The sequence below is a fragment of the Mastigoproctus giganteus genome, chromosome 12 (assembly GCF_048544385.1).
Source record: "Mastigoproctus giganteus isolate SK-2022 chromosome 12, ASM4854438v1, whole genome shotgun sequence".
Classification (NCBI taxonomy): Eukaryota; Metazoa; Arthropoda; class Arachnida; order Uropygi; family Thelyphonidae; genus Mastigoproctus; species Mastigoproctus giganteus.
In genome coordinates, this window is record NC_143586.1 from 69,411,719 (window position 1) to 69,426,022 (window position 14,304).

The window sequence follows — 14,304 nt, forward strand, 5'->3', positions numbered from 1 at the left end:
CAATTACAAAAAACAATCAGGAATCCATAAGATGGAAACTTGTTTAGAAGACCTTTATGCCAAACATGATCAAAAGCCTTTTAAATGTCAAGAGTAACTGTTTGAGTTGCACCAAACTTTTCCATTGAATTTGTCCATGAATGGGCAACATAAGTCAGTATATTGCCAGTGGATCAACATCACAGAATCTGTATAGCAATCATTGATCAGATGAAAGGTTTCAAGATAGTTTAGTAGTCACAGGTTAATGGATTTCTCCATTATTTTAGGAAGGATAGAGATAAGTGCAGTGGATTGGTAATTGTTTGGGAGGGATTTTTCACCCTTATTAGAAACTGGCTGGATATGAGCAGATTTCCAAGAAGAAAGAAAAATGCCAGTGGAATTAAAAACACCAAGTTGTGATCTGAGGTGCCTAGAGGACCATTCACCTTGACCCTCTATTTGGAACAGAGGCTGGTTCTTGAGAAAAAGATCAAGAACATTGGCTTTGTGGTTAGGATCGTTTGATATTCTGGTAGGTAAATGAGTATCTGTGCATGGTCATTAGTAATTGCTATAGTTATAAACATTAAAATTGGCAAGGAAAATTACCTCACTGTTAATAAAGTTAGACTGGTGAATGTCAAATTTCAAAGAAAGGAAGTCAAAGAGTTTCAAGTGACTACTGAAGTTGGGAGATCGATAGAGGGAACAGGTGAATTTGACAAAAAGCCGCAGAAGGTCAAAAAGAGTAGGTTAAGAGTAGGTCTAAGTTACTAAGCCTTTAATGGGAAATATTAGAGCAGACATATGCACAAGTATCACCTTTGCAGCAAAAGATGCTACTTGTGCTCCTTGACATAACGTGGCTTTAGTAATGCTCCCCACATGCACACTACTTGGACTCTCTCCCGTCAGTATCCAGAAGAGTAGAGAGAGTGAGAGTGAGATTATACACTAGCCGATGTGGATGCCTCCTTGAGAATTATCACTAGGTTTGGTCCAGTGGACTATCTAGTGACCAGCCTGTGAACACTGTTTTTAGAGCTGTACCCTCAACGTGTAAGTCAAATTGGATCTTGCCATAATTTCCATCATAATCTCAAAAGATAAATATCAATTATACAGCATTCTGGAACAGATGCGGTGCGGGGGGGGGGGGGGGGGGTTGCTGGAGCTTTGCTCTGAAAGACAAACATGGGTTCTGCCACTTCAAGCCTCCAATAAGCAAAGTGGTGATATTGCACCAGTGGAATGAGTGTTATTTGCCACCTAGAATTTTATATTTTGTATTGATTTTAGTTATGAAATGGGAAGGAACTTATAGTTTTTGTTACATGATGTGGCTTTATTCGAGTGGGTTTAGCATTATTCAAAAATTAAGATCTAGTTTGAATACTTCAAAAATTTTTACTCAGTTTTATAGATTTTTACAAAGGAAAACATTTCAAATTTTATCCCAAGTTTGGATTTCAGATGAGCTCTACAATTTAAAATGCAACTTTAATAAAATTTTATTTGGTTTAAAAATAAAAGGTTTTCCTTTTGTCTTGAATAATCATTTAATGAATTGTTTGCTTATAGGTTCTGGCAAGTCTTTCACAATGATGGGATCAGAAGATAATAAAGGGTTAATCCCTCGTATGTGTGATGACCTGTTTGAGCGAATTGCTTCAAATAGTGATTTAGACAGTAGTTACAAGGTAGAGGTCTCGTATATGGAAATTTACAATGAAAAAGTCCATGATCTTTTAGATCCTAAAGGGTGAGTTTTTAGGATATAAAATCATCTCAGAAATTTTTATACTATTTAGCATATAATTTTTCATATTATAGTATAGTTGTTTATTGTAGTAATGTGATCTGCACACAGAAAATATTGTTTTTTAAATTGTGTTTTACATAAATACAAACTTGAGAGTACGTTGTGTCTTCTATATACTAAAAAGGAAATTCAAGAGAAATTACTTGATTAAAAGTAAACGAGGAATCAGAAGGATGGAATCTATCCAGTTAAAGGAAGCAACAAAAGACCTTTAAGTTTAATAATGAGGGTTTCTGTTCCAGGGATAATTCCACAGTTCACAGTCAAGGTATAATGCAGGTAATCTGGCTAGCAATAGAATTATAAGGGATTCACAGCATAATTTTAAGGGGAGATCATGTCTAACCAGTGTGATAAAACACTGAGCTGTGGTTGCAAAAGAATTGATGCAGATCATAATTTTATTGTTTATTTAGTGTAAGACTTTTGATATGCTTCTGAGTGAATAACTTTTATATAAATTAGCAGAATATATTATTAGAGATAAGTTACTATGTCAGTAAAGAACAAGAACGAGAGTATTCTGTGCAGATGTACATTTTTGCCACTCCTGGAACAGAGAAGTTTTTTCTGATTTATTTTCTGTTTTATTAGCTTAAATTGGCATATTAACTTATTTTCTAGAGTAGTTTTATATTCTTATTTACGATACTTAGATTAAAGTAACTTAGATAGAGATTTTGTAGGTATTACTTAGTATCGGAAAGGGTATCAAATCCACGTGTTTACCGTTCGTAATTGCTGCTGGCAACGCGATACAAGATATCTCGAGATAGATAGCATAAGCTTAATATAGTATAGTATAGTACATAATATTGTCAATTAATCAGATAATTAAACTTGTTGAACTTCATTGTGAATTAAATTGTACTTTTAACTATACATATAACGACTTGGGTTACATAACATAAATAATTAGTAAAAAATAAATAATTAATACTTAACTTGATACGGAAGTTATATAAAGGGATTTCGTAGATAACACTTGATACTGAAACATAAATATATCATTATAACTGTGTTGAGATATAAGTTTAGGGTTTTAATTTTGTACTGAAATTGAAATTTTATTGAAATTAAATCGAAATCATGACTCTGACCAGAGCAGCAAAGCAAAAGGCTCAAGCTAATGGGAGTGCTGTGGCTCAGGGGAGAACTGAGGGGGGAGGTAGTTGCCCTCTGAACCACAGCCTATTAAAATGCACTACTTGCTTGATGTTTGTGGAGCAGTCAGGTACGGGACATGATACTGCCATGGGGGATGTCTTTGTGTGTGCGCGATGCAAGGAGTGTAAGGAAATCAGGCGACAACTCAGCATTGTTATGGGCCTATATGAGAGCTTGAAGGACAGGGTGGATGCCCTCGAAGGATTAAAAGTGAGGGCCCATCAAGCTCTCAGCTGCCCACACCAATGCCAGAGCTTGCACTTGATCATCGCGCAACACAGCGGCAGCCCCCAAGGCAGAATGCGCTGGTCCCAAAGAAACTAGTAGTTGTTGGTGACTCTATTGTCAGGGAAACGGGAAACATGCTTTGTAAAAAGGATAGGTGGAACAGGACCAGGGTATATCTGCCAGGGGCAAAGGTTGATGACGTTTTAGAGCGGATATCATCTTTTAAGGGCACAAAAGGTGATATAGTTGTACACGTTGGCACTAATGATATTAAGAGTAGGAGACCGGCGGAATTACTTAACAAATACAGGTCACTGTTGAAAAAAAGCCATCAATTAGGGTTGAATTTGAAAGTGTCTGCAATTCTGCCCAGACACAATAGGAGGGAGTATATGATGAGAGCCCTGTCAATCAATTCGGCCCTGGAAGGATTGTGCAAGGCTCAAGGGGTAGAATTTTTTTCAGCCTGGTCTGTACTTGTTAACAGGAGCGACTGCTTCTACAGGGATGGGATACACTTAAATAGAATGGGTGCAAGAATGTTTGCTGATGCTATCGAGGCAGTGTTAGGTGGGTTGGAAAACTGCTAGATTGGGGGGATACAAGGACTAATAGATTAACAGTAGCCACTGGCAGAGGTGAAAGTGATTCTTGCACTGCTTCTATTGGAATGAGCCGCAGCCTGGAAAATAAGATGCAGGATATTTCAGAGACTGCTGGGAATCATTGGGGTACAAATAAACACATAGGTTGTGTTAGGGTAGCTAAGAAAAAGAACAGGTGCATGTATACTTGCATGTACACCAATGCTAGGAGTTTAGTAAATAAATTTGATGAATTTGAGGTATTGCTCAAAACATCAAAGGCAGATATTGTGGGGATTTCAGAGACGTGGTGTCACACAGATATAAGGAATGCAGAACTGGAATTTGGGGAGTACAATGTCTACAGGAAGGATAGACAGGATAGGAAGGGAGGAGGGGTTATGCTATTAGTTAAGAAATACATAAAATCCAAGGAAGTGAAGCCAGTTGACATTGCTGGACAGTGCAGTGTCGAGTCAGTTTGGTGTGACATAAGCATTGGGAGATCAAAATTGAGAGTAGGAGTGTGCTATAGGCCTAATGACTCTGATGAGTATAATAAGAAACTGTATGGGGAAATAGAGTGGGCCAGTAAATCAGAGTCTTATAATGGGGGATTTTAATTTCCCAGATATTGACTGGAATTTGGGGGCTGGTCACTCACACCCTAGCAAGGCTTTTGTGGATTTATTGGATGATTGTTTTCAACATCAGCATGTTCAGGAGGCAACTAGAGGGAGTAATACTCTTGATTTGATTATCAGTAGTGATTCTTCATGCATTAAGAATCTGCAGGTAAATGAACCACTAGGTGGCAGTGATCACAGTATGCTGAAGTGGGATTTACTCAAAGAGGTAACTACCATTAGGGGTAAAGGGAAGGGTTATTGCTTTCGTAAAGACGACTACGATGGACTGAGACAGTATTTAAATTCTATACAGTGGGACCAACTGATGATGTTACCAACAGCAAATTCAAAATGGGAAGCATTCAAAGAACTTATCTTGGATAAGTTCTTTGAATATTTCTTACATACCAACTAAGAAATATTGTTCAAGGTTTAGGCCTAAGTGGATGTCAGATGAACTAATGAGACATATGGCAGAGAAGAAAAATGCATGGGATACATACAAATTAGCACGTGACACAGAAGCCTATGATAGATACAAGTTGATCTGTAACCAAGTTACAAAGGAGGTTAGGCAGGCGAAGGCAGATTACGAGAAATCTGTAGTAAGGGATGCAAAGAAAAACAGCAAAGAGTTCTTTACTTATGTAAACTCTAGAAGGAAGGGGATGAATCAGATTGGTCCACTTGATATCGATGGGTCAACTGTTGATGATCCTGCTCAGGTAGCTAACAAACTGAATGAATATTTTGTATCGACATTCACAGATGAGGAGTTATTCAGCGAGGGGAATGCCAGAAGTGTATTCAGCTCTGGCAGTAAGCTAGAGAATCTTGTAATAACTGAGAATAAAGTGGAGAAGAAATTTGAAGATAAATACAAGAAAGGCATCTGGGGTTGATGGGATCTATCCAGTTATATTAAAAGAAGCAGCAAAGGAAGTAAGCAAACCCTTAGCCATAATTATGAGAGCTTCCTTGGACTCAGCGGAAGTATCCATGGACTGGAGATGTGCAAATGTGACCCCAATTCACAAAGGAGGATCAAAGGGCGACACAAGTAATTATAGACCTGTTAGTTTAACTTCTGTTCCTGGAAAATTAATGGAGGCACTGGTTAAAGAAGCACTGCAGGATCATCTAGACAAGACTTCAGTTATAGCTCAGACGCAGCATGGTTTTGTTAAGGGGAAGTCTTGCCTGACCAATTTGATTGGATACTATGATGCAGTCACAAAAGAACTGGATGCAGGGAATAACTTTGATATTATATACTTGGATCTTAGAAAGGCTTTTGATACTGTTGCACATGGAAGACTGCTGCACAAATTGGAGCAGTGTGGCATTGGAGGCAAATTGCTGCTATGGATAAAGGGGTGATTGAGGGGGAGAAGACAGAGAGTGGTAATCAATGGACACTGCTCATCGTGGACTAATGTTATTAGTGGAGTCCCTCAGGGTTCAGTATTGGTTCCATTATTGTTTTCTGTATTTATAAATGATATTGATGATGGTATATCGAGCTTAATGTCCAAGTTTGCGGACGATACGAAGGTTGGCAGGGTTGTCAAGGATACTACTGACACTATGCTAGTGCAACAGGATCTGAAAAGGTTGAGCAGATGGGCTGAGAGGTGGCAAATGAAGTTTAACATTGACAAATGTAAAGTACTACATATGGGAAACAGCAACCCCAGAGCAACGTATCAACTCTGTGGTACTACACTGACAGTGGTAGAGAATGAAAGGGACCTGGGGGTGGTTGTGCAGGCAGATATGAAGTTTTCTGAGCAGTGCAGATGGGCTGCAAGAGTACTCATGGTGTATTGTCGATGATATATAGGAATATTTCTAGCAGGGATAAGGAGGTGATTATTCCCTTGTATAAGGCAATGGTCAGACCGCACCTAGAGTACTGTATACAGGTCTGGAGGCCTCATTTCAAGAAGGATGTAGAGCTGCTGGAACGAGTACAGAGAAGGGCAATAAGATTAGTGAATGGAACAAAGGGGTGCTCTTACGAAGAAAGGCTTACATTTTGCAAATTACAGTGTCTGGAGACTAGGCACCGGCGAGGTGATCTGATAGAGGTGTATAAAGCCTTGAATGGTTTGAGCATGCTCAATGCTGATGGGATTCTTCCTCTTGCTCAGAATAATCACCTCAGAGGGCATAAATTCAAATTGAGGAAAGACAGATGTAGGATAGACGTGAGGAAATTTGCCGTTAGCCAGCGGGTGGTTGGTTGCTGGAATAGACTTCCATCCCTTGTCGTGGAAGTTGATAGCCTAAATAAGTTTAAGGCTCAGCTGGACAGGTATTTCGAACGAACAGAGTGGTGAAGTGGAAATGATTATTTTTTTATTTATTTATTTTTTTTATTTATTGTTTTTTTTTTTGGCTGATGCTGCATAAGCTTGCTTTCTTGCATCAAATGCCTCTACTAATGCTAATACTAATGCTAAAAGAGTGTTTAAAGGTAGAAGGCAGAGAACAATTATAATTGGTTACTGTTCTTTGTAGACCAATGTGACTAGTGAGGTGGCATACGATTCAGTGTGTTTTTCTTAATTTTTTTTGAAATCTATTAATGACAGTGATAAAGGTATTTCAAGTGTAGTACTTGTGATTTTTTATGATATAAAGCTATACAAACTAATTAGGCTGTTTCAACATCCTAAATAAATTGTTTGAAAAATGAGTTAGGTATTATATTGCTAAGTGCAAGGTTTTGCACTTGTGTAGCAGTATTTCAAAGTTAACAAGACCATTCTGCAAGATAGATATCTCATTCTTCAACATTCAAGGTAGTTGAGATTGGAAAAACTTGGGAATAATTATGCAATTTAATATGAAGTTATTAACAGTTTTACTGAGCAGTGCAGATATACTGCTGGGACAACTTATAGGGATTTATCAATGATGTACAGAAACCTTTTCAGTAAAAACCAAGAGAATAATAATTCCATTTCATGAAGAAATGGTGAAATGGCATTGATTGAGTATTGCATCTTTGGATACAACATTTAAAGAGGTTTTTGACCTGTTGCAAAGGATATAGGGAAGCATCGTATTTATGGGTACAAGGAATGTTATTCTTGGTGAGAGAGACCAATTCTTTGGAAGGAAGCCATCTGTGTGGTGACTCAACACTATTTAGGAATTAAAAGTAAAATTCTGAGGATAATAAAAGAAACCTTTAAATTAAAAGAGGGAAAAAGAGTATGTTATTCCAGTGTATAAGTCGATTGTTGATGCACAAAAAATCATTTTAAAGTTTAAGGCTGACTTGTACACTAAGCATAAAATCCTAAACTTTATTAAAAGCATGTGCTTGGGTTTAGAAAGATATGAATTAATATCAATATATTTATTACATATATATTTTTACACAGATATACAAGGGATGGGTCAATAAGTAATGCACAGTTACTTATACGCTCGTGTGCATAAGGAAGAGGGAGGAATTTATGTATGTACTTGTTGTACTACCAATTACCTATTAACACACCTAATATCATTTTTCTGGTGTTTTTGATCTGAAGATGTAGATGGACAAAGTGACAGTCATTTCCAACAACAGTGTATGTTGGAGTTTCTGTTAAAATTGGGTGATCAGATGGCTACATCTATCCATCAAAAACTCCTTGCAGTCTATGGGGACCTGACAGTTGATTGAAACGATGTCCAGAGTTGGCTCCAATGCTTTCAAGAGGGCAATTTTGACATCAAGACATACCAAGAAGACCAATGCCTGTCGCAAACAGTGAAAACAAAGAACTCATTGACTAGATTATTCGAAATGAACAAGCTGTTCAATGAGTTTGGTGTTGGTGGGTCTGAATGCTTGAAAGGGGTCATCACATGTGATGAAACATGGCTCTTCCATTATGATCCGCAAACCAAACAACAGTTCATGAAATGGGCACCTGTAAACAAAAAGCCAAAACTTTCCAAATCATTGACAAAACTTGTGGCCACCTTCTTCTGGAATCAAAATGCATAATTTTTATCCGTTTCTTAGAAAGTGGAACAACCAACAACAAAGAAAGATACTGCTTGGCCCTGGAAAAGTTTAATTGAGCTCTGAAAACCAAAAAACCTGAAATGAATTGGCAGGACATAAAGTCTCATCAGGGTAACGCAAGGCTGTACACAGCATAGATGACTCTGTCAAAGATCGCCCAGCTGGTGTGGAGCACCTTCCTATCATTTTTTTTTTTTTTAAAGGTTGAAAGATTGTACTTTATGTATATGAAATATGGTTAAATATCTCAGATAATAAAGAGATTATAGCTTATAGTGTGTTACTTATTGATCTGCCATTGTTATATTGATGTCACTTTTTAAAACTCAAGAATTTGTATTTATCCATCAGATAAGCCAGAGAATAATTTATTGTTGGAACATACTTCTGTCTGGTGTTGTGGAAGTGGGTAGTTTGAATAAATTTTATTTAAATTTAATATTTGGATAAATTTGGTTAGTGTGAATAAATTTGAAGAAGGATTAGATAAATTAAGAGGGATAGCTAAAGGAAATGGATTGTATTTTATTTATTTATTATTTTTTTTTGGCTGATATTGTATAAGTTTGCTTCCTTGCATCATTTTTCCAACTAAAGAGATCCAATATGGCTACATTATTGTCGGGTCACGCATTTTTCAACTCTGTGATTTCTGGACGTAAATATGTATTTTAAGTGCTATTTAACCCACGAAAAGTGTTCACCCAAGAAGATAAAGAACTGAGGATTTTGCTGGTGAGAAACTTTTGCCTTTTCTTGGGAATTCCGTTGGGTTGAAGCATTATTATCTGTATCCTTTGTTGCCAGACAGCATAGACACCATGTGGCTGACAACGGGGCTATAGAGAGGCTGCCAATATAACATGGTGGCCACGTTTCCACCTGACACCTTGACTGGGGAGGTGCCCCCAACTAGTGAAAATTCAACTGAAAGAGTGCTCCATCAAATTGTGCCATTAACTGCCGAATTTGCTCAAGAAATATGTAGTTTGAGATCCCCCCCCTGCCATAGACTTTCTATGGAGAAGAACCAACTGTGCTCTTGTGCATCTGACCACCAAAATAATATCACCACTGTTAAAAACAGACCCCGAAAATGCCCAAATGAAAGTTTCCCCGCTGCTCTAGGGGGCCTTTAGCATCTGGGTGTCCCCCCCATGTTTCTGAGGGGGTTAGACCAAAACTTTGCAGGACTATTCTGCACTAAATCCACCCACGAACTTGTGGTTACCAAAATTTGTCTTCAAATTGGCATAGTTTTCAAACGGTGTACTCCACCTCCCGATAATCCGGAACCATTCCATTTATCCGAAAATTGGATAACTAACCAGACATGGAAAATTCTAAAGGGAATTCCACAAAATCCAATGTGGAAACACAAGAACAACTATGTGCCCAGCACACTGGCACAATTTCTGACTGCCAGCTGATACTAGAGATATTGGATGAAACTGAAGACACTAGACCGGCACCGGCCTCAAAGAAAAAGGAACAAAAAAACATAGTCCCCAAATTCGAAAGGGAAACTAGATCGCAAAGTGACTAAGGAGCCTGAAGACAACCAAGATACTCAGCCAGAAAATGGCTGCGTATCTTACAAAAGACAACAAACAAACAGTGGCACTGGCTAATGACCCAACTCTCCCTGAAGGAACAGTTCAAGAACAAGTTATGAAGCTTCGTCTCCAACTTGAGAGAAAACTCAAGGAAACCTCCAATAGGATCACAGCAGCCCTCCGTGGGAACCTTGTTGGCTTATGGACCAAGCTGGAAACCATACTGTTTTCCGTTCACTCCAAATTGGAAAGAAACAAAGCAAAACTAGAGGCATACATGGAATGTATGCCTCTAGTTTGGAGGGGCAAAGAAATGCCACAGCGTTCCCCTACATACGCTGAAATCCTGAATCCAAACAAACAAAATCCGACACCACCTCAAACCACAACAATGACGAAAAAGAGGACTCTCCTCCCAAAACCCCTGACCTTTTTTAACCATTATGGAAAACGTTGATTAGGACAAGTTACCATTAGTGCTACTAAAGTGATACTAAACCGATGTTATCATGTGTTGTGTTCGTGCACCAATCATCACATCGTTTGCCACGCCTACCTGTCAATCAATATATCGTTCTCGACTTTGCTCCAGACCGATAACACCTACCGTCTGTTTACTGAGCAAGCTAAAGCCACCATCCACAGAGGCCACACAAACAAGTGAACCACAAAAATAAAGTTAATAAGAAAAACAAGAAACACAGGACTCATCATCAAGACAGAAACAGAGGATGATGCCACTCAAATCCTAAAAAATGCCAAAATTCCAAACCTGGGGCTAGTTGCGGAGACCCCAAAGGAAAAAGGCCCATCAATTGTAATATTTGATGTTGGCAAAGCTCTGGATAATTCCACAATTAGAGACGAACTTTACCAAAGAAACCTTCAGATGTCATTCCCGAATGATGACCCACTCTCATAAAACCAAAACACCTGACTGAATCCCGAACAGGTACCGCAACCAACTGGGTTGTAGAACTGGCCCCAAAAGCCTGGTAGGCCATACAATGACAGAACAGAGTCTTTATAAACTGGGGCAGCTACCGCTTCAAGGAATACGTGGCTATGCCCAAATGTTTCTGGTGTTGCCGCTTCGGCCACACCACGCACACCTGTGCACAAAAAATACCAACTTGTGGCCACTGCACACAAAAGGCCGTGAATTTAATACATGCCCAAACAAATCAGAAGAGGCAATCTGCGTAAACTGCAAAGAGCATAACATGCAACACTCTACCAGAGATAATAAATGCCCAGTCTACTTAAAAACAAAGAGCTTCCACCCGTCCAGAATCAATTATGGGTACCTACCATAAACAATATAATAACAACAGAGTTGACTTCCTACAAAACAATGCACAAAGGGCAATTGCAGTTGCAAGCCAACTATGCCTCAAAGCAGACGAAGAAAATATAGATATCCTTCTGCTACAAGAACCCTACACTCGTGCCATGGAAGTGAGAGGATACCCAAACACCTATAATATTGTGCATTGCCAGGATGACACTCCCCAAGGCTGCAATCCTGGTTTCACAGTTACCAGAATCTCCCATCTTTGCCTCCCCTGGTCGGCCTGTGCCATATCATCAGCCCTGTCGGCGAATTCACTGTTTCTTATACTCCATATTTTATACGCACTGCTGATCCGGCCATAGTCTGCCTACAAACCCTATCCACCGAGCTCCCCAACACTAGAATACTCAAGGCGCCTCTGTAGCCAGGTGGGCAGGATCAGCAGTGCATAGCACACGCTTCTTGATTAGACTGGGGTTTGAGCCCGTGCCCACTAAATACGGAGGATGCGGAAAGGTCAGGGAATGACCACTGCATATCCCCGGAGCAATATGGCCTTAGTTGTCAATGCTCCTAAAAACCAAATAACAACAAGCTAGAATACTCATCAGTGCTGACGTGAACTGCCGTTCACCCAGGTGGTTCAGTGAAACTGAAGGATGTCGCTGCTCAATGAACGGGCAATACCTGGAGGAATACTTTGCAAACAGTCCATACTAAATTCTAAACCAAGAAAATAACCTGCCCACCTTCTCCAGCACCCTTTGGGAGTCGACCATCGATGTTACCTTTGCAACCAGATCACTAGCAAGACATATCTCCAATTGGACTGTACAAGACAACTGGTCAACATCAGACCACCGTGCAATCACATTCTAAATACTAAGATCCCTAGACTGCACAATCATTCCTAGACAACAAATGCAAAGATACTCTCTGGCAAAAGCAGACTGTCCCCTCTTCTGGAAAAACCTAATCGCTGGCACTCAAGCACTCCAAGGCAAGGATCCACAGGCTGGTTGCCCAGACCTCCATCAACGAACCGTAACAATGCAGTGTACCATCTGACTTTTCTGCACAAGTATTTCAGGTGGTCCTGAAATGATAGGTTCGGATCTAGGATCACGCCTAGGTACTTTAGCTGCTTTGACAATTTAATTGTTTTCTGGTCAGTTCTAAGTTGATTTTGCTTTGCCCATTCCTGAAGGGTGGCCAGAGCCTGGTTTGCCAATGTCTCCAGTTGTGCCCTTGAGTCCGCTGACACTGTTAGTATGAGGTCATCAGCAACGGCCTGTGATTTTACCTTGTCCAGGTCTGTGGCTAGGAAGGAGTCCATTTCTACATTCCACAGTAATGGTCCAAGGACTGAACCCTGTGGACAGCCGCGAAGTGTATTCTTGGAAAGGGTCCCATAGGGAGCAACAATCCTGATGGATCTGTTTGTGAGGTAGCTCTTGATGACGCTGTAGAGGCTGCCTGGGATCCCAGTAACCCGAAACCTTGCTAAGACACTCGGCCACCAAAGTGAGTCGAATGCCCCATCAAAGTCCACGGCAATCATGAGGAAATACTTCTTGGTGCATCTCCCTCTTGTTTTTGTAGGTGTGTTAGCGTTCACAGCTGAGCGACCCCACATGAAGCCAAATTGGTTGGGTGAGGCTAGGCCAGCCCTGTCATAATATTTCTGTATTCGTCCATAGAGGAGGCACTTGAGTAGTTTACTTGCAACTGTGAGAAGTGCGATCGGTCTGTACGAGTTTGGGAGGTGTGGTGGTTTGGTCAGATTTTTCAGAATTAGTGTGACGTTTGCTTTCTTCCATGAGGTCTGGAAGGTGCCAGAGTGAAGACAGAGATTGAAGAGGTTGAGCAACAGGTTCGGGGCACACTCTACTGTCTTTTTGATGATTTCGGGCTACAAATGGTCTGGTCCAGGGCATTTATTTCCCCTGATGAGGGTGGCAGCACTGATGAGCTCCTCCATGGTGAAGTCATTTTGTCATTGCTGTTTGAGGTTCTGTCGTTGCTGTTTGATAGCTTTCATTTTCTAAGCAGAGTTGGGTCTGCTCCCAGGTTGTGGACATACCTCCTTGGGGCAATATGGTGGCGGCAATAACTTCCCCTTGGGGGAATTTATTCGTGGTCAATTTGTAGACAATTCCCCAGGGGTTCTTGTTTTCTCTAGTGGAGACCAGGTGCTCCCAAGATTGCTGTTTACAGCTTCTGATTTGGGGTGTAAGTGTTCCTTGCTTCTTTGTAGCATTGTCGGAGTACTTCGACCTCCGCTGTCGGCCAGGAACGTCTGGCCTGCCGAAAGACCTTTCTTCTGGTTTGTGCTTCTTTCCGGAGTCACTGCAGTTCTAGGTTCCACCAGGGCACAGCCCCAGGGGTTGGATTTTTCTTTTTAATAGCGATGTCGCTTATGTGCATTATGATCTCTGTTATCTTGCTTTGGAGGTGATCTGGATCTTCGAGGCGTTCAAGCTCCCTCTGTCTCTGTTGTATGCTGGTTTTAAAGTAGTTTGTAAGAGTTTCCAATTTGTTTTGGAAATGGCATATCTGTGAGTGGTTTGTCTAGCTGCAGGTACCCTAGTTGGTGATCTGTTGAGTTGGAATGTAATGGCTCAATTATTGGATGTTGTCCAGGCCTCTTGGACGGACCAGTCGGTAGTATTATTAGCAATATTCCTCTAAGCCAAGGAGCCATCTATGGTGGCCTCCCACAGTGTATTACTGAATGTGGGCAAATTGTTTGGTTGGTTTAACACTGTCAACGTTGAATTTGCAAGGAACTCTTCTAATCTAGTTCCGTTTCTGGTGCCATGTCTGTCTGGCATGTGACTATGCCACATTGGTGACCGGCAGTTCACGTCTGCACCGACTATAATTTTAGCTTTGGGAAGGGTGTCAGCAGCCAGTTGGAGGTATCTTTTGGCAACGGTGATGTCTTTGCCTGGGCAACGGTAGAGAGCAATAACATAAAATGCCCCCAGAGCTGTGGTGAAGTGGGCGCAT

The 14,304-nt window shown here is 40.4% G+C and overlaps 1 protein-coding gene across 1 annotated transcript in view; it reads left to right on the plus strand.

Moving 5' to 3' along the window:
* Khc-73 (Kinesin heavy chain 73) overlaps window positions 1-14,304 on the plus strand; it is a 959,680-nt gene that overhangs the window by 259,812 nt on the left and 685,564 nt on the right. The window contains exon 6 of the mRNA XM_090386270.1: window positions 1,567-1,747. Within this exon, the coding sequence (XP_090242396.1) occupies window positions 1,567-1,747 (181 nt within the window). The remainder of the gene's footprint in view (window positions 1-1,566; window positions 1,748-14,304) is intronic.